Genomic DNA, 18,913 nt, shown 5'->3' with positions numbered 1-18,913 from the left:
TGGTCAACATTTGAATAGGAGGTCCCATCTTCGTCAGAGAGAAAGCTCTGACGAAGGTAGGTTTTCCCATGAAACGATGGCCAGCTCTTCTGAGGCACCTTGTACCTGTTTATAACTTTTGTACATCGCTGAATTAGTTGTGACTGACAGAGTACTATTTTTATAGCTTCAATTTGCATTTATTCAGCGGGGAAGGAAGCATTAGTATCAGTTCTAAAAAAATGTAGGCTCAGCATCCGGATGAAAATTTCGCGTACAAATTACATAACCGGTAACATCGGTCCAATGCAGCAGGTTTGACTTCGCCCATCCGTGATTGTTTCGTGCATACCGAAGTAAACAAACACAAGAAAAAAAAATTGGGGTTGGCTCTCGAATCGTTTTTCAATGCCATTCAATGTTTTTTTTCTTTTTTATTATGTAATTCACTCGAACCGTGCAGACACTGATAATTTATCGGACGCCACAGAAGAGCGCATAAACTTCAAGGGAATATCTCCACTCGCCTTTAGTTTATGCATGATCGGTGTGTTGTCACACTCAACTTACGATACCACCGGCATGTTCGCGATTTGAAAAAGGTTGCCTAGGCTAACCTTAATTTTCTGTACAAGGGAAAATACGGGGAATGCGGGAGATGGAAATTCAAGACGATGAGCAAAACGTGAACAAGGCGAATGCAGGAGCCAACGTTTCGACAAGTGGACTTGTGTTCTTCAAGGCGACGTACGCTTTCCTCGCCACAGTATATATAGGCGGGGTTCGCCTAAAGGGGAGAGGGTATGAGGCGGGAGGGTGCGTAAACGAGGGAAGGTGTGTTAGCGTGTCGAACTGAGAGTAAAGGAACGCTGTGCACAAGGTCGAAACCAGGGCCACCCCTCCCCCCAGTCTGTCAACGCACGCCTGTTAGCCGGCGTGTCAAGGGCGTCTGACACGCCGGCTTAAAAAAAGTATGGAAAGGTACAAGGTAACCTTAACGTCGTCTAAGCGCGTTATCAAATAACAAGGCCGTAATTCTCTTATTACACGTACATATGCTGCGGTAATTCGCACTGGTACGCAAGTCTGACCATACCCTCAACGAGTTTTGAACGACAGCTCGATCGAAAGCACTGTCGCTTTCCGAAAACAAGAAGCTGTCTAGCGGAAGCCTTCTCACCTTTGCAGGTAGAGAAGATAGTTGAACCACGCTAAGAACACGGCCAAGGCTGCCATGATGTACTGGTTGCTTCGGTCAACCACCATTGTCGATAAGTGGCCGGCAGCCATCAGACCACCGGAAATGTAGAGTGTCCACTCCAAAACGTTCATGATGTCCAAGAAGTACTTGGCTCGCTGAAAATGAATATGGGAACAGATGCAGTTAGGGCAGAAGTAGATATTGATCCCCAATATTGATCATAGAACGACAATCGCTTCAAGTTCTTTTGAACTAACACTGTTCTCTAAGTATCAATCTTGATTTCTATTATGGTAAGAAAAAGAATGTGGATATAGGCGTAGTTAACAACTCCTTGACTATTAAGGCGAAAGCATTAAGTCGCTCGTTGCAATGGCTCATACCCGAAAAAAGCGGCGTTTAGTCCAGCGATGCAAAAATTCAGTGATGCAAGAATATCGTCATCAGCAATGGTTCATACCCCGCGTAAGCAAGCAATAATGCAATTGCTGAATATGAATGAAAAAAGAACGAAAGAAAAAAAAGAAAGAAAGAACGAAGGAAAGAAATAATGAATGAAAGAAGTAACGAAAGAAAGAACTGAAGGACCTTTAGGTAGGGCCTTGGGTGCTCGCATGTGCCGTCGAGGAGGTCGACCTAAAACGCCATACGTGTACTTCGCACTGCGGCTCGTTATGTCTTGCAAGAAGTCTGACCCCTCCGATCGCTTAATGCTTTACCACGTCTGCCCCCAGCAGGCTCTCGCTTTCACATGTTACAGGAGTGTAGCAAGCGGCCGAACTTTTTCTGAGTGGCAGTTAAAGCTCGCAAAATACTTGAAGTGATATCCCATTATCTCCGACAGGATGCATGAAGCCTTGTCAATGTGTTCGTGTTCGGTAATTCCTACTTATGCATATTCATTGAAACATGTATCTTTACAGCTTATTGTCTCCCATACGAAGTAAACAATGACATACTTTTCTCAGACAGACTACGTTGTATTTCTGTCAGTGAGTACTTGTAGCAGCCAATATATATATAAAGTATTGGGTTGGAACGCTCAGTACTAAGACGCCTTATTCGCAGCAGTTTTCTCCTAATGCGTGCACATATGCTGCTTTACCTGTAGAGAACTTGCTACTAACGGTTAGATATAAAATATGAGACTTGAAAATTTTCGCTTCAGTTTTTGCATCCTACTAATGAACGTTCGGGGCGGCCGACCGGTTGGAGGGGGTGTTGTGAATGTGACACCATGTAATTCTATAGACATTGTGATGTTTCCTGATGTACGTGTATATCGCATGCAACATCAGTCAATACCTGACTGCATACGCGACTATCTGTAAATGTATATATACAGCAAAACAGTGAAGCTATGTTACCGTACTTAGCCCTCTTCCTGACATTATTTACCCCTTTATTTTACCTCCGTGTGTCTTTTGTAGAGTCAAACGATTCGCAATGCTTCATCGAAGTGTATTTTGGAACGGGAGGGAAAAAGTTATTGATGGATTGGTAGTATTCTCGAGGGTAAGCACCAAAGACCATTCCTTCCTAAGTGAACCGTAGTCGGCAAGAGTAACGGTCATTTCGACGGGCAGAAAAATAACACTTACCTGTTGATACATCTGGTAAAACTCCTTAACAATGTTCAGCCCAACAAATGCCAGGACAATCACAGACGTCAAGGCGACCATGGTGGCCTGGATGTTGTGCGAAATGAAATCACATTAGTAACAGTCGTAATCTGCACTGCAGACAAGTCTAGCAAGAGTCAACTAAACACGTTTAAGAACGTTTTTTTTTATCGTGTTGCCGTCGCCTTTTAGCACTAGTCGCCATAGATCTTCATATGGAAAGTTGGGCGCGTACTTAAAATATTACCTCTTATAGAAAAACAAGCAGGATAAGAGCATTTGCTGTTTTGTCTTATGAGTTAAACAGAACGCAGTCAGAAGAGAACGAAAAGACGGCGGCATTGGCAACTGAAAGAACATTATTAAGGAACCAGAGTTCGTTGCGCATGGCGTTCCTGGGTGATAGTTGCTTCGAACAAGTTAATTGTGTCATTTCAATAAAGTTACTTCAGTTGCGAACTTGGCGCTTAAGAGGTTACGAATACAGTTGTAAATAGTGGAAATTTGGTTTCTTCAGTGTGCAATTAATGAATGTGTTAATGTGCAGAAAAGAGTTGGGTCAGGGAAGCTTGGGAAGGACGTTGCTTCGTAGATTTACAGTCATAGGGCAGAAGTACCTCTGCCGACCTTCGGAATGAGAACTGCTAGTATATTTAGTTTGTTTTCCAAGCGTAACCTATATTGAAGGTACCGTGTTCTAGAAGGAATTGTGAGTAACTCTGCATAATGAACGTTAAGCTGATGAATGTACAGGACTTTTATTTCTAATACTGCAAGTCTATTATGTTGCAAGCTCCTTTGAGAGTTAGTGATGATATACACAAAAATTCACAGTCATTTAAGTATCCTTACGTGATTTGAATGCCAAAGCATGATGAGTTCTTTAAGTTCTAACCTTACTTTTAAAGCTCTACCTTAATCCACCGTAATCCATCTTGCTCTAATTTGTACAAAGCGTGATCTACCGCAATCCACCGTAATGCAATTGAATTCACCTTAACCCACCTTAATCCACATTAATCCAACTTAACTCACTTTAATCCATTCTAATCAACCTTAATCCACTCAAATCCACGTTAATTCACATTATTTCACCGTAACACACTTTAATCTAGCGCAATCCACTTTGGGGAGTGGGTCAGGTCATTTTTTCGGTGTGGGCCACGGCGTCCATTCAACGCCGTGGCCATTCACCACGGGATTTCGCACTGCCAGCCGCAGCAGGCCCAGCGCCGGGAACATGACGTCATCACTAGGTCACGTGGGTTTTGGTGCCATCAGGTGTCAACGTCACTCGGACGACGGATTTTTCGCTTCGCGGGACATATAATTGGGCTTTCGCCTCAATAATGGTACTTACAGTGGAAGGATGGGCGAAAGCCGTCGCGAGTTCCTTGGACGTGACTTGCGTGAAATTCTCTCTGTCTGTTGTCTCACCCATGAGCTGCACGGCGTTCGTCGTCAAGAAAGCCAAGAACACGGTATATACGGCGAGGTTTAGCATATGAAAATACATTCCGTACGAGTTCCTGAAAGGCAATAAAAAATTATTGGCGAGAGCAAGCATGTTAGGACATTTTTTTAAAATATACTCTATCATGATTTAGGTTAAATCACACTCGCTCTTGACCCATGGGTGTGCTGATGGCGTTCACAGAATGCAAATGAAAAATATAGAGGGTTCATACAAAAACTGTAATTCTTAACCGAATAAGATTGGGCCATTATGCAAAACTTGGCTTTGTTGCTTGACAACGTTGTTGGGCGTAAAGCACGCTTTACAGGCAATATTACATTCGGCGCGAGAGTATAATTATAAGGAGGGCGAGGATAATTCTGAACTTCAAAACAGAAAGGAAAGCCTCCATTTTAACGGCATTAAAAGCAAAATGTGCATGCCAGTTGCTGGAATGTTTCTAATTGTTGTAAGCCGTTCAGTAGATTACTTAAGATAGCGATGAAGCTGTTCGTCAAGCAGTAGCAATGTCCAGCTAGAAAAAAATTCAGAGCCGTGAAATGTATTGATGATTACGACGGTTTCCTTGCACGGATACTTGCCATTTTGTCTCTAAATACTTGACACACAGGGGATGAGACAGGAGTTCTTCGCGCCCATATCTCACCATAATCTAGTTGGAAGGAAAGCGAACAAAGCGAAGACGGTTAGGCAAAACCATTCGATGACGACTATGCCTTCACTTACATTCATCACAGGTAGTGGTTGATCGGTTTCAGGTACGATGTCCCCAACGCCTTCCGTATTCTGAAGGGCTTGAAAGCTATGCTTTACCTACAAGAAAACGTCAGTTTATGTTGCGGCGCTTGCTGCAAACAGTGAGGCATATAAGCGACGAGGTGAGAGAAAAAAAGTTTGCACTTGCATAATAGGAAGTGGAATCGTGACTGTACTTGGATTTCGTTATCCCCCGGTCCAAAACAGCCTGCAAAAGTTTAAAGAAAGCCAGGTTAATGAAGGTCTTTCGAAGCTACGCTTATACTGCAAAACATTGCTGTCTGTTATTTAACGCAAATCATTTCTTTGCCTAGAAGGAACAAAGGTCAAACGCGAGGCCATTCAAGGTCACGGAGTTTGTCGCCAATGGGCGCACACACTCATGTGCCTACTCGCTGGCCACTATTGGCATGCGAAGCACTAGTCCTCGTGCCCCTCTAAATGAGCTAAGCGCTTGCAGTGTTCACATGCATGGTAAATTTTGGCTAATGTTTTTCTTTTTCCCGTTCACGGTTGTATTTGTAAACATTTGTAAGTGTTCCAAGCGCACGCTCTCAGGCACCCGTTTGCACGCCGGTGGTGGGTTGACGCCTCGTTCTCAACTCGCGGGTGCGGGTGTGCGTGCCACAGATAGACGTGACTCGGTTGCGCTAGCTGCGCTATGTTGCGCTTAGGCCTCTGCTTGAAGCTACAGCAACGCGCCCTCGAAAGCGTCAAGCGGTAGAGGAGCGTAAGAGTGCAAAGGCTGTGCAGGGACAACAGAGCTGTGCGATGCGTAACGAAGTGGTGAGGTAGGAGGCGAAGCGACGGGCTCATGAAAGAAGTGCCGCCTATGAATAGTGGCACGCCACGAGAACGTCCGCAGCACAGGCCGTCGATACCAAGCAGCGCTGATTGCAGGACCGGCACTTGTCGGACTCAGGCGCGTGCTTTCATAAACACTTTTTTTGTAGACGAATTTAGTGCGCAGTGTAGTGTCTACGATTGCCTGTGATTCCGATCTCGCGTCGTGAGCTTGTCGCTGCTAGCGCACGGGGTGATTCTCATGCGAGCACCTGCCCGGGAGGACATGAGTTCGTTCGGGCTTTGTGCCACGTGTAGGGGAGAAATACTTCTTACTGGCCTAGATAATCATCGAGAATGATTTCTTCTGTATTTTTTCAAGTGCCGCGGGCTCCGTTCAAGAATGATATTTTCGCTGTCTCGACGGTAAGTACGCGGAACAGCTAATTGTGCATAACATCCGTAAGCTAGAAAGCTACAAAGATGAACTATATCGAAGCAACCGCGGTAGTTGAGCCAATTCATTACGGGCTGCTGTTCTTGGGACACAATGCGGTTAGTCAGAGCCATCTAATAAAATGTTCATAGCCAGGAATCGGGGACACGCGACTAGTTCCCAAAATGACCGCCCAGGCGAAGTGGTAGTGAGCCCCCCCCCCCTCCCACCCCGCCGTAACTGAATGGACAACAGAAGAAAAAGAAAGCGTGCCTCATGAATACCCCAGCTATAAGATTGACTAGCAGTCATATATATTAGACACCCACGAGAACATCCCCGTGGAAATAGAAGAGTGTGCCACAAGCACGTAGGCTCCCAAGACATTTGCTTATTTTACAACGCATTGTATAAGAATAAAAAAAAATTCCTCAGAATGTCCCAGTGGGGGGTCTAGTATGTGTGAGCTCGATTTATCTTTGGTACGTAATTTTGTTAGTGAGACCAACCTTTATCTTCCGTTTGCTATTAACTTTCGAGTGGGTGCATGGCCATCGCTGAAAGAAGGCGCGACGTGTAGATTCCCGAAATCCTGGGGATGTTTTCTAGCACACAGACAGTGTTTAGTCCTCACTGTTTGGTTATTAACCAGCTAACATTCTACGTCTCGTCTACAGCAGAACAAGGCGAAGTGCTTGTCTCTACCAGACGGTAATAATGGAGAACAAAAGCAAACGTGGTTTAAAAAAAAATAGGTGAACGTATGATGGCCTGCCTTATTCTAAAGCATTCGATATTCTTCAGGGACAGCTCGTCAGTTGCTAATTGTAAAGCTAATTGGCTGGTAGGCTGCAGGCTTGATGGCTTGCTGTTCTAATCTTGCTGGCTTGATAACACTTTTAAGCTGCTCACCATCATGACTTCTGGCATGACTGCCGTAAGTCCTTCGACGAGGCAGGTGTACCTCTTTGTTCGACAGCTCATCACTTCTTCACTCCTGCAAAGGAAGGAGAGCCGAACACGACAGTGAATATCCCGTTCAAAGTTACACGCACGTACTACTGACCGACTACAGCCCCCCCCCCCCTTTTTATTTTGTGGAAGTGAATAATTCGCTGGTCGCTTGTTTCATGCCCAGCGTACAGAACATCCAGTGGTTGAAGCTATGGCCGCAATATTTATAGCAGGATGTCTGAACAACTTATCCAAATAATCATGTTATCTAAGGGAGAGTGTTGTGCAGCGTGCATGATTGGCGATTCACGACTGACGATTGACATTACTTGGCACGTGCTGCGAGGTCATGATAAGCACATTGACTTCAGCAAACGTTCCTATACCTGATCGTATACCCTTTTTTGCACCCAAAGTTGTATCAAATCTAAACTGTGCATGACAGAAGTTTAAGGTAATTCTCGCTTTTATTCACTAAAGCGTTATATTAATCCTACTCTCGAAGACCAACTGCACGAAACTGTAAACTAATACCGCTGAAAGCTAACACGTAGTGGATGTCGAGGCCACATAGACGGCGTTAGTCGAAACTCAAGCGCAGGTTTGGGACGTATTTTATCGTAGATGAACTCTACCGCCACTGGCGAGGATGAGAACACACAGAGAGAGAAGGAAGAAAGAAGAGAAGCGGGGAAGCAAACCAAAACTTGAAATCCACTTTGCTGCCCAACGCCTTGTCATAGAGGACAAAGACACCGCGCACGTTCATAAGCGAACAGCCGTCGGCGCAAGTTCACGTTAGCCAGAACCACAGTCACTTGTACAAGTCAGCCGCCATGGAGGATTCAAACAACGCCGTTGGCCCACTCTACTGCGACTAGTAGCGAGGCAGGCATGGCAAAGCGATCAACACGCTATAGCACAGTCGAGTAAGGAGTGCTGTCTCTTATAAGATAAAAGAGAAAGACTCACCTGGACGGATGCGTTACCATGACCATGGTCACCTCGCTGTGCTTGTAGTGCAGCGCGTAGTCTATGGGCGTGAAGTCCTGCTCGTTGTGCGAAATCTTGCAGTTGAGGCTCAGCAGAAGGGACGCCGTGTTCGCCTTGTTGTGCATGGCTGCCAGGTGCAAGGCTGTGTTCTGTGTGGAAACCGAGAAAAGGCATGAACTATGAGAGAAAAAAAAAAGGAAATTAAAAGCAGGCTCAGATGCAGTTGACGCCTACGTAATGCGAAGCATGCTTGGAACACTAACCATATTAGTGTTACACTGATGAATGTTATCGCTTTTGTGACGTGTGTATCCTAGGTGTCTGTAGGTATCACACACACACACACACACACACACACACACACACACACACACACACACACACACACACACACACACACACACACATATATATATATATATATATATATATATATATATATATATATATATATATATAGATGCGCGAAAATGGAAACCGAGGGGCCCGGTTTTTATTAGTCAACACTCTTAGGCAGACAACCAATAATGACATGAAGAACAGCATAGCGGAAGTTATTTGTAGTTCTTGTTTGAAATAAAGAAATGATAATGAGATGAAAGTGGATGAAAAGACAACTGGCCGCAGGTGGGACGCGAACCCACGTCCTCGCATTACGTGTGCTATGCTCTTAGCATTCGTGCTACCTTGGCGCGGTTTTTCCACCCGCTTTCTGGGGTATTTACGTTTGCGTACTCGAACAAAGCCTGGGAGTGCCACCAGTCATGGCCATGGCTATGGTACGTATCTACTGCAGGTGACACGTAGTACGTCAACTGTTTTGATGAAGGCAACTGGTCAATAACTGCACACATGCTACTTGAAGGCGTAAAAAAGGTGCACTTGCAATGTAACTAAGTAGAAAAAAAGGAAACCGAGGGGCCCGACTTTTATCAGCCAAAATTTAAGAACAAGAAAACCAGGTTTGAGCACTGGTATTGTTTTGACCTTTTGATGTCTATAAGTGTGAAAAAATTTAAAATAACAGGCATGGGCCTTGGATGTTATGTTTCAGACACTCGTTTTGGGACTGTCATTCCCAAAGTTCTGAGGAATAATTTAGCCAAGAACGTATGAGCTGGTAGGAGCAACTTTAGTATAGATCAAATATTGCAGCAATATGAATCGCATATGCGGGATGGGATGACGTATAGTATACATATTGCTAAATATATGCGGAGCGCCACGGTGAGGGCGAAAATTCCTTTGTGGTGTCCGTATAATTGCTATCGTTGTAAAAGCGTACAAGATGAGAAGGCGAACAAACCAGGGTCCTAAGGGCATGGAATTCCTGGTTATCCGAAGCGTGTCCCCTACACAGAACTAAAAACTTAGCAGACGTAAGCAATACTGCAGAATAACTGAAGGCCAGCCAGGCTGTTATTATTCCTGCGACAGATAGTCGTATCGCCGGGATGCAAGGTGCCTTCTTGACGCTGATGCATTCCCGTCACCCGCGCTCCTTAATTAAACTCCGGTCTCATTAACGTGCCTAATTAAATTTCTCTGATCTCATTAGGCAACTTTCAATGTCAACATCGGCTTGCAGGACGATTGAATTATAAGTTTAAAAGTTTTAGCGAACAGGCTTTCCTTATTTGTGTAGGCAGTTTATGCGTAGAATTCGCTTCATTCTTAGCAAAAATGTTTTGCCGAGCATTGCGATAATTTGTTAACGTCTAGCGCTACCCTTATTGAATTCACAGACTTGAAAAGTTGTCTACGGATGCGGCGCAATGTGTTCGATATTTTCATCCATCTATATTTTGAGTTTTTTTCTTATGGGGCTAGCACTTTATTTTCTCCGTAAAGTTCACCACGGGATCCAATAAGTGTGCTGCTTTTGTAATTTATTGTGACTTTCCCAACAGTCCAGAATTTCTGTAACTTCGGCATGTTTTGCAACGTAAGCGCTCTAATCCCTGTATTGTTAAGCCTGGTTTACGTTTTTTGTTCATATAGCAATCACTCTAAAGGGGTCATATTGTATTCGGTATTACTTTAGTCATGGCTTGAAGTAGACTGAGCTACAGTTTTCTATATTTTAGGTAATATTTGAAATAATGAAGGTGTCGAGATTTCTTGAGACATCCACAACTAACCGAGATAAATTTGATTTCTTCTGCTAATTATGCGCAACGCATTTCGTATCGCTCAACAGTTTATTCTCATTGCAGTTTCATTTACAATGTACTTGGCTTGGAACCTTGCTGGGCATGTAATTTTTTGAGAATACTTCTGTCTACATGCGTAAAAGAAGTTCTTACAACTTGAGACTCCGAGCACGCTCCAAGTGATACTTAGTTGTTGCATTAGAAACTAACTTATCCGGGAACGTAAATTTTAATAATATTTGCTCATCTACATTTAAAGAGCTCTGCTTCCTAAGACATTAGCTTAAAATCACTCCAATCAATGTTAGACTATTATGCTGTTATTCGTTAATCAGACCCTAATTAGATTACGCCTGGACAGTATGGGACTGATATACTCAACAAAACATTAAGCGTCTCAGAAGAATAGGGAGGAAAGTAGCCCGGAGAACAACAAGTTATCACAATATAACTCTCCGTTGGAAACAATAAAAGCCAGAGCCATTCCGCTTCTTAACACGCGTCGAGGACAGTTCAGAATTAATTTACTTTCACCGCTTCTTAATCATGAACTTTCCGCAGATCTATCACCGTATCCGTCACCATAACTAATCAGAAGCACAAGGCCCCTACATCAGGCTAACTCTCTCACTGTTTATTTAGCTAGGACTGAAACTTTTAAGTATTCTTAGTTTCCGCGCAGAGTCTCGCGTTGAAACGAATCAGCCCAGAGATCTTTTCGCCTCTCCTACCACGCAAACTGCCACGTTGCTTAATTTTCGAGAAAAAGCAGAAACATACCGTACCACACCTTGAATTATCTCTCTCTCTCTCTCTTTCTCTCTTTTTTTTTCAGTTTGTCCTCAACTGTCGCATGTCCAGCGCTTCTTTTATTGAAGAGATCCTAAATGAAGCATGCTTTCTGACGGCGCCCTTCTCTCCTCCCGCGATCAACCCATGAGTGCAAGCCACGAGCGAATAATAGTAGCAAGGCTATTATTCATCCGTTTCGTCACGGTGTTGGCTTTACGCATTCTCTGGTGGCAGCGGCTGCAGCAGGAAAGTCGGCATAAAGAGACCAAAAAAGAAAGCTCCGCTTCAAACTAAGATTGCTTGTTCAAGTGGGCAGGCCTACCGCCTTCCTCGTTGCTTCGCGCTGCTTTCTGCATGCGTCGCAAACCGCACACGCGTTGACAAAGCGACACGTATAGCCGCCTGTCACTGAGGTACACACTCTAACGGTTCGCGGATCGTTAATTGGCAGTGAAGCGAAAGGCCCACGTGTAGACACTATTCGCCAGCTGCGCTGGTGCTCCAGTATAGGCGCTTATGCTACACCAGCGAGAACCCGGATGCATTAAACTGCGTTGCGACAGGCGGTCAGCGACGACAATTGAAGACGCGTTCGTCCGAGTCACAAAACGTGTGACACCATTTGAGCTCACGGCGACGAAAAAAAGCTTTCGCAAAATGTGTTGTGTGCGACAAACAGCTCGGGCACTCGGCCGTGCCATCTGCGGCGCGTGCTGCAGATACCCTTACGAGCGCGGTCGCCGACGGCAGCCTCTGGTGCGAGGACGCACAAACGAATTCAAATCTTCGGGCGAGTGAACCTGGACGCCTCGCGCTAACTCCCGTCTCGCTATAGCTGTGCGCACGACGCGTTGGCACGTTCGGGTTAAACGCCATTCGTCGCGGCTTCCGAGTTTGTGTTTTGGTTTTCTTTTGTTTCCCCGTCCATTTCAGGCCTCCCCAGGGACGAAGCTTTGCGAGCCGTGAATTCTGCGTCGTTTGCTGGGGCTGTGTTTGTAAATTTTTTCCCCCAGGTAGTGGAAGGCACAGAGCGATGAATTTGGCGTTACGTTTTAGGAAGCCGACGCCACTTTATCGTTTTTCTTAAAAACAAAAAGACGTTGCCCAACATTCAAACGGTCATTTTCTTTTATCGCACTCTTTCCAGCTGCTTTCCTAACCTCTCCCGTTAGACTCCCTTTTACGCCAGCTGCGTTTAGCGTGCTCGCGTCAACCCGTTGCGCGAGTGAAGTGCGAGAGTATTGTGACTGAGCTCACACCCTGGCGCCTAAGTGTGGCATCCACGTTTGCTTACGATCATAAGTGAACTCGCACGGCGGTCGCGTGACAAAGCGCGACAACCCGTAACTCTTTCCTTGTGATGTCACAGGAACACAAGTTGACTCGTGTGGAGGTTCTGACGCGCTATATTTTCGAAGCGAAGCTGTTTAATCGCTAGCATTCCGCGAATGTTACAGCGGAGCTGTTTATGCAGACCGTGTGCCGCCGTTGTCGGACTTCGCTAAAACTATCACCATTAACAATGGCTCGAGCGTCGTCTTCTTCTTGCTCAACTAACTGGCTCCGTTACCGCTCGTCATTCCAGCGTAGCACTTCACTTCTGTCGTCGTGATAGGGAGAGCGCGTTTACGGGGGTATGAGCCATTGCTTAAGGGGGTATGAGTCATTCATTGTATTACGGGACGGACAGATTTAATTTTGAAGCAATTTAATTTTGAAGACTCGCAAGCGGCAATGCCGGGCCGTTGCTGCTAACCACGCCACCGAGCAAACTCGAGACATCGAATGCAATCGACAACGGCGGACTGCGGGCGTACGTTCAATTACGTAGTTCTCTCCGTAGCAGCCGAACGTGTGCGTGATCTCATTAATAAACGCAACGACGTAACCAGTAATTAAGCGAGACTTTAATGAACCGTCGGGATGAACCCAGTAATAAGCACCAGGGCCGCACGTTTCAGCTTCGCTGGTTAACCACCTGTACGGAGTGCTTGGACTGATATTTCTTTTTTCGAGGGCGCGTGCAATAACCATGGGCCGATCCCGAAGATAGTGCAGAAACGGTACAAGCGCAATGGCACATAGTCCTGTGGACTCCTGGTAGTGGGCTCTAGGAACTGTAACATGCCCTTGCATTACCCTAGTCACACCTGGGACCCAGAAAGGTCCGAGGTACAAGGGTTACACTACGATCGGATCTTAGCCCAAAAGGCCGACTCGAGTCGGCCTTGTCTACGTTCGCACCGCCCTCTCTTTGTCGGCGTTCCAAGCGCTTGCTTATCTGGTTTCCTTCCCTTCCGCTGCCCGTGGTGTCGGTCCCGCCGAAACGTCACCCGTGTCTAGTTTACTCCGGCTCCTCGGGGCGGTGGTCTCGTCGTCCACGCGAATGGCAATAAACGGGTGTGAGTACCTTTCTTCGCGATGACCACCGATCAAGACAATAAATGAGTTAGCACCTTTGTTCAAAATTCTGTGTCGCCTCTGTGTTGTGTGCTAAACAGCTTCGCTGGTCAACCGCCTTCACAGAGTGGAGTGGCTCATAATTTTATTATCAAGCAAGTTTCGTTTTCTTTTCTTGCTTTTACGTCACTCATTCGTGCGGTGTGTAGATAAGGTCCAGGTTTGCTCCTAAGCATCCGCGCGGCTGAACGATGGAGGTTACTCTGCGAGTTAACTATGTGGTTTCTTCAGTGTCTTGCCTAAGCGTGGTCGAGTGATACAGCATTTGCCGCTGTACCATCCGGAAAGCTAGAATTTAGAAAAATGGTGGGAAAATTTCATACACGAATAAAGTGCAGCTTTGTGAGTGACTTTTTTTTCAATGTCCATTTAAGCTAATGCATCTTGCGATGGCCTCGTCGATCAACCGCCTGAGCCAGTAAATGCAATCACTTATACAGGGTGTCCCAACTATCATCCACCGCCACTAATGCCACGTAGCTTGACAGAACCAACGTAATGTTGTTTGCCATGGCTTGGAGATGCTTAGTTTGCTTTCTTGCATTCGGCCTAATCGCATGATTAATATTAAACGATGAATCAGCTGCTCAAATATTATAATTACATGAAAAGTGCTCATGAGAAAATTGTAGAGCATCATGAAAAACTCCCCATACCGCGTTCTGTTGCTCGATACGTGCTGCATAAAAGTGTTTTTCTGAGCGTGCAAGAAGCCAGCAAATACACGCAAAATTGCAGCGCGACTGCATGCTCGAGGCACCATAAAAGCAACTTTAACGATGAGCATTGTTATTCGGTGGCGTTTGTTGAAACATTGCCTCCACGGTTCTTGGCCACAGTGGGCAGTTGAAGCGGTTCTCGGAATAGGAACGAAGCTTTAATATTTTCAACCGAGACTTTCACCGAAGAAAACCGCGCAGTTGAGCCGCCAGACATACTTCTGACATTTCATTTTTCTTTCGCTTTCCTTTTACAGCTCGATAGGAACGTGAGTAAACTGTGGATTGCCCTGACGCCCAAGGAATGCATATATGTGCGGGGAGAAATGCATAGCAAGCGTCTGTCTTGAGCAAAATACGTTTCATGAGTCGCTGTGCATGAAACGTCTAGTGGTGGCCGACGAGCAATACGCATGGCGTCTGAGAAGAGCTTGTATGCGTTTACGCAAAGTAATATACACTCCGCAAAACCTTCCAGATGGTTCTGCTTGTGCGAAAGCGTGAGCGTACTTTCGCAAGCGGAATTCAGTACTTTTTCTTTGTTCTCATGCGGCGTGCGCTCGACGCGTAGTGTTCGCGAAGTACTTGTGTAGAACAGTGTTCGTTTTGTGCACGATGTGACCGGCGACTCGCTGCTCGGTCGGGTGACAGATTCAGTCACATGAGTAAACAGACCGCGTAAACTTACGCGATGACTTGAACGCCGCGCGACCAATGTCTGCACTCACCCCATCGCGGTCGGTCTGATCGAGCAGGTGTGAATGCACTGCCAGTAGCTGTTCCATGGTGTGAGTGAAGCCGTTGGTGACTGCGTAGTGGAGAGGAGTCCTTCCCTTGTGGTCCCTGAGTCACGTGAAAAGAGCGAGGTGAACAATCAGCCAGTATAAGCAGAGAGAAAGCCTGCATAATGTCATCGATGTGCTCTAGACTTTCAAGCTCGGTCCATTCGTTCTGTGAATTCATTGTTATGGAGTTGACGCCTCAGCCGGCACTTTGTGCTTACAGTTGCATCGTGTCAAGAGACACGTTGTGTGTGTTATTTTGGCGCTAATAGTGTAATATGCGTAGTAGATATTGAAACCGCGTTTCATTGCTGAGCTTTTCTACTGACAAATTTCATCTATAGCACGTGCAACGAACGTGATGCTTGAAAAAATAAAAAAAAGTCACAAGTTCAGTATAGATTTTGATGGCTTTCCCCTCTAGAGCTCGCAACGGATATAATAGAAGCACATCACAAGGCCATTGAACCTATTGAAGGCGTACGAATAAACTGCTTTTTAAGCCTGTCTGGTTATCTGTGACGGTGATATCCCAGCGTAATTTGGTGTGACATGATTTAAGGAAATCATTTGCGCTTCAAGTTTAGTTGGCTTTTTTCTTTGATTTCCATTCCTAAATTAAATTATGGGGTTTTACGTGCCAAAACCACTTTCTGATTATGAGGCACGCCGCAGCGGAGGACTCCGGAAATTTCGAATAGTTGGGGTTCTTTAACATGCACCTAAGTCTAAGCACACGGGTATTTTCGTATTTCGCCCCCATCGAAATGCGGCCGCCGTGGCCGGGATTCGATCCCGCGACCTCGTGCTCAGCAGCCCAACACCACAGCCACTGAACAACCACGGCGGTATTTCCATTCTTACGGGGCGACAAATCGGTTCAACATAGCGGTCACTCCCTAAAAGCAGTTAAGCAGACAATCGGAGTGTTTATATAAACCCGGACAAAAGCGGGGTCGAGTCCGCATTGTAGGGAGGAGATTTGCCAGTCATCTTCATGTAAACACTAGCCGGTCGTCATGAGCCCAGCTAGTGACGTTACGTAGTCACTAGCTAGTCACTAGCTGCATCTGCAGCGCACACGTAAACGGGGACGGATCGTGTCGGTTGTTCGCTGCCAGCACCAACTAAGCAAGTGAGTCGTCTTAACGCTAGCCTCGACGCATGCTGTCAGTCGCAAGTCTCAACCCGTCAGGTACGAGCTCTTGTAAACGATGTCCAGTGCCTGTGTTCGCTTCCGACTCGACGTCGAGTGTCAGTGCCCGACTTCTGACTCGACGTCGAGTGTCTGTGCCCGACTTCTGACTCGACGTCGAGTGTCTGTGCCCGACTTCTGACTCGATGTCGAGTGTATGTGCCCGATTTCTGACTCGACGGCGAGTGCCTGTGCCCGATTTCGGACTCGACTCGCTCCTGTTGGGTTCATGGAAGCGCAGTCCATGCGTGAGGTTATTTAATATCAGAATTTCGGAGAAGTGCCAACACTGACCGAGCATATGCTATGATCACAAATGTTATTCATAATAATTTAGTTAAATACCAAATAGCACCACTATCGCAAAGAACTTTCGCAGCGCCAGCTAGATAAAAGTGCGTCTAAGCAGTGTCATGAAGCAGAAGCTTGTTGCTTTTCCTGCATTGTAATATAAAAGGAAAAGAACAGAAGAACTTCATCGTGTATTTCATCTGTGTATTCGTGTGTTATTGTTTTATACATTAAACACAGAATGCCCTAGTATAATTTTTCGTACGCTGAGGTTGATACCTTATATAAGGATGACTTAAGCGGTGGAAAGACCGCCATGCCAGTAGAAACTTCTCTGACACGCTATAGGGAATTTCCCGTTCGCTACAGCTCAGAAAAGCAATAATTGTTTAGTTATTTATTCTATGAACTAACGTTTTACTTGAATCACATATGTGGTGTTACAAGTGTACTGTACATGACCAGACATACACGCGATCAAGTTATTCTAATATTTCTCTGTGCGAGAGGGTGTCCGGGTTTTGTGTGGTTAAGTTAGCGTATCGCATCGCATCGGCTTTATCATCTGGAAGTTTGAATCAACGCGAGTTGAGGTGTAACGACGTCAAAGCATAGCAAAAAAAAATCGTAATTCCGGATTTCATCTTCCCTGGGTACAGTATGTTCAGCCTCTATAGTGTTACACTCATTGTGTACAGTAATCCGAGCAGTGAAAACGAAACAACCATTGGTAGAGCGAAATGACCCCGCCTGAACTGCAACACAATAAAACGAATTGGTTTTCGCGAAATCCAATGCCACTCCGCGAAGCCCACAGAGTGCGTCATTATTGGGCCAAGGTTCGTTCGCGTTGTTTGCATTCGCAAGGGGGAAAAGGCAGCCGCCAAGTAATGCGAGACGAAACGGTCTAGCACACACAATGATCTCCCTTTGTTTAGAAAGGGAGGATTTGTCAAGAACAGGTTGCCTAGCAACGGCTATTTTTTCGCCCGCTATGCCCATTAACTCTCTCTCATGTTATATGTTCATTTGTTTGTATGCATGTTCGTTTTTTTTTTTTGCGATCTGCCCATAGTGAAGTTAGTTTCGTAGCTCAAGGGGGGCTTGAAATATAACCTCTTGAATGAACGCGCAGACGGCATGTAACCCTACCAAGACAAAATACGGTTCCACAACTAGGGAAATTACAACTTGTTCTAATTTATTTCCGGGCGCGGAGAACGCATTCCTACAAAAAACAAAAAAAAAACAAGGTAAGGTGCTATTTGAGTAAAAATAGGTAGCATAGTAATTTAATATTTAGTAATCGGTTTGCTTAACTATTACGACTAAAGGCTCGCACCAGCGTATCAGAAATGCTACTAAGGATTACTGCATCAACTTTCTTTCGCTGGTTCCCTGTAATGCTCAGCGTAGCATAAGTACGCTACTCTGTTTTGATACCTCGAAATTGTCATTTAAGCACAGTAATCTTAACGCATAGCCTATAGTAGGGCTTTTCAGTTTACAGTTGTGTATAATTCAAGTGAAAAGTCGCTAATAAATAATTACTGTACTTGTTAGGTTACTATTCGAACACCGCACCGTTGGAATAAAATAAACAGCGCGACACAGGACGAGCGAGCGAAGAGCACAAGACAGCAGCGCTCTGTCCTCTGTCGCTCTGTTTCTGTTTTCTTTTTTCCAACGATGAATCAACCAGTCTTTTTGAACACACTGCTAGCACATCGTTCTTTGTTTTTGTACAAACGTACCCTGCATGGCCCTTATAATAGCTAAGCCATTCCTCCTAATTTTCCTCGGTGGGAACTGTGACTGGGTAAAAAAACGTTAAACTTTTCAGCTGCTTAACTCAGCGTACCAGAAATGATAGGTGGATTTTAGGCTTTAGCAAAGCATCGTAACCGGGTTTGAACAGATGCTACAAAGTTTTGGTGGTGATTAATATGGAATAAAAAGGGCAGGACATTGATGGTACAAAAAACAAGTCAGAACTTGAGCCGGTGGCGTTTCTGCAAATTTTATATATATATATATATATATATATATATATATATATATATATATATATATATATATATATATATATATATATATATATATATATAATTTCTGGCTTCGTGGGGATGCATGTTTCTAGTACCGGGGACGGTTCACAAAAATGTCCTACGCTACAAATGTTCTTAAGAGAAAATGCCAGCCAATCTTGTTGCTGTACATGCCGGTGAAAGACAGAGATTACTTAGAAAGAAAATCTGCGCATTCTGCATTTGGTCGTTGACACTCAGTATCGAAGTACACTACCGCTATGTAGTGTAAG

At 45.1% G+C, this 18,913-nt stretch overlaps 1 protein-coding gene across 1 annotated transcript in view; it reads right to left on the bottom strand.

The window, feature by feature from the left end:
* Window positions 1–18,913, bottom strand: part of TrpA1 (Transient receptor potential cation channel A1) — a 143,269-nt gene that overhangs the window by 20,838 nt on the left and 103,518 nt on the right. Inside the window, exons 11-19 of the mRNA XM_075669202.1 lie at window positions 15,054–15,168; window positions 8,181–8,350; window positions 7,167–7,251; window positions 5,184–5,243; window positions 5,006–5,092; window positions 4,861–4,931; window positions 4,163–4,331; window positions 2,782–2,868; window positions 1,160–1,335 (exon numbers count right to left, since the gene is read on the bottom strand). Coding sequence (XP_075525317.1) covers window positions 1,160–1,335; window positions 2,782–2,868; window positions 4,163–4,331; window positions 4,861–4,931; window positions 5,006–5,092; window positions 5,184–5,243; window positions 7,167–7,251; window positions 8,181–8,350; window positions 15,054–15,168 — 1,020 coding nt within the window. The remainder of the gene's footprint in view (window positions 1–1,159; window positions 1,336–2,781; window positions 2,869–4,162; window positions 4,332–4,860; window positions 4,932–5,005; window positions 5,093–5,183; window positions 5,244–7,166; window positions 7,252–8,180; window positions 8,351–15,053; window positions 15,169–18,913) is intronic.

The sequence above is a fragment of the Dermacentor variabilis genome, chromosome 9 (genome assembly GCF_050947875.1).
Source record: "Dermacentor variabilis isolate Ectoservices chromosome 9, ASM5094787v1, whole genome shotgun sequence".
Lineage (NCBI taxonomy): Eukaryota > Metazoa > Arthropoda > Arachnida > Ixodida > Ixodidae > Dermacentor > Dermacentor variabilis.
The sequence above is the reverse complement of the archived record's forward strand: the minus strand, read 5'-3'. Positions and strand labels throughout refer to the sequence as shown.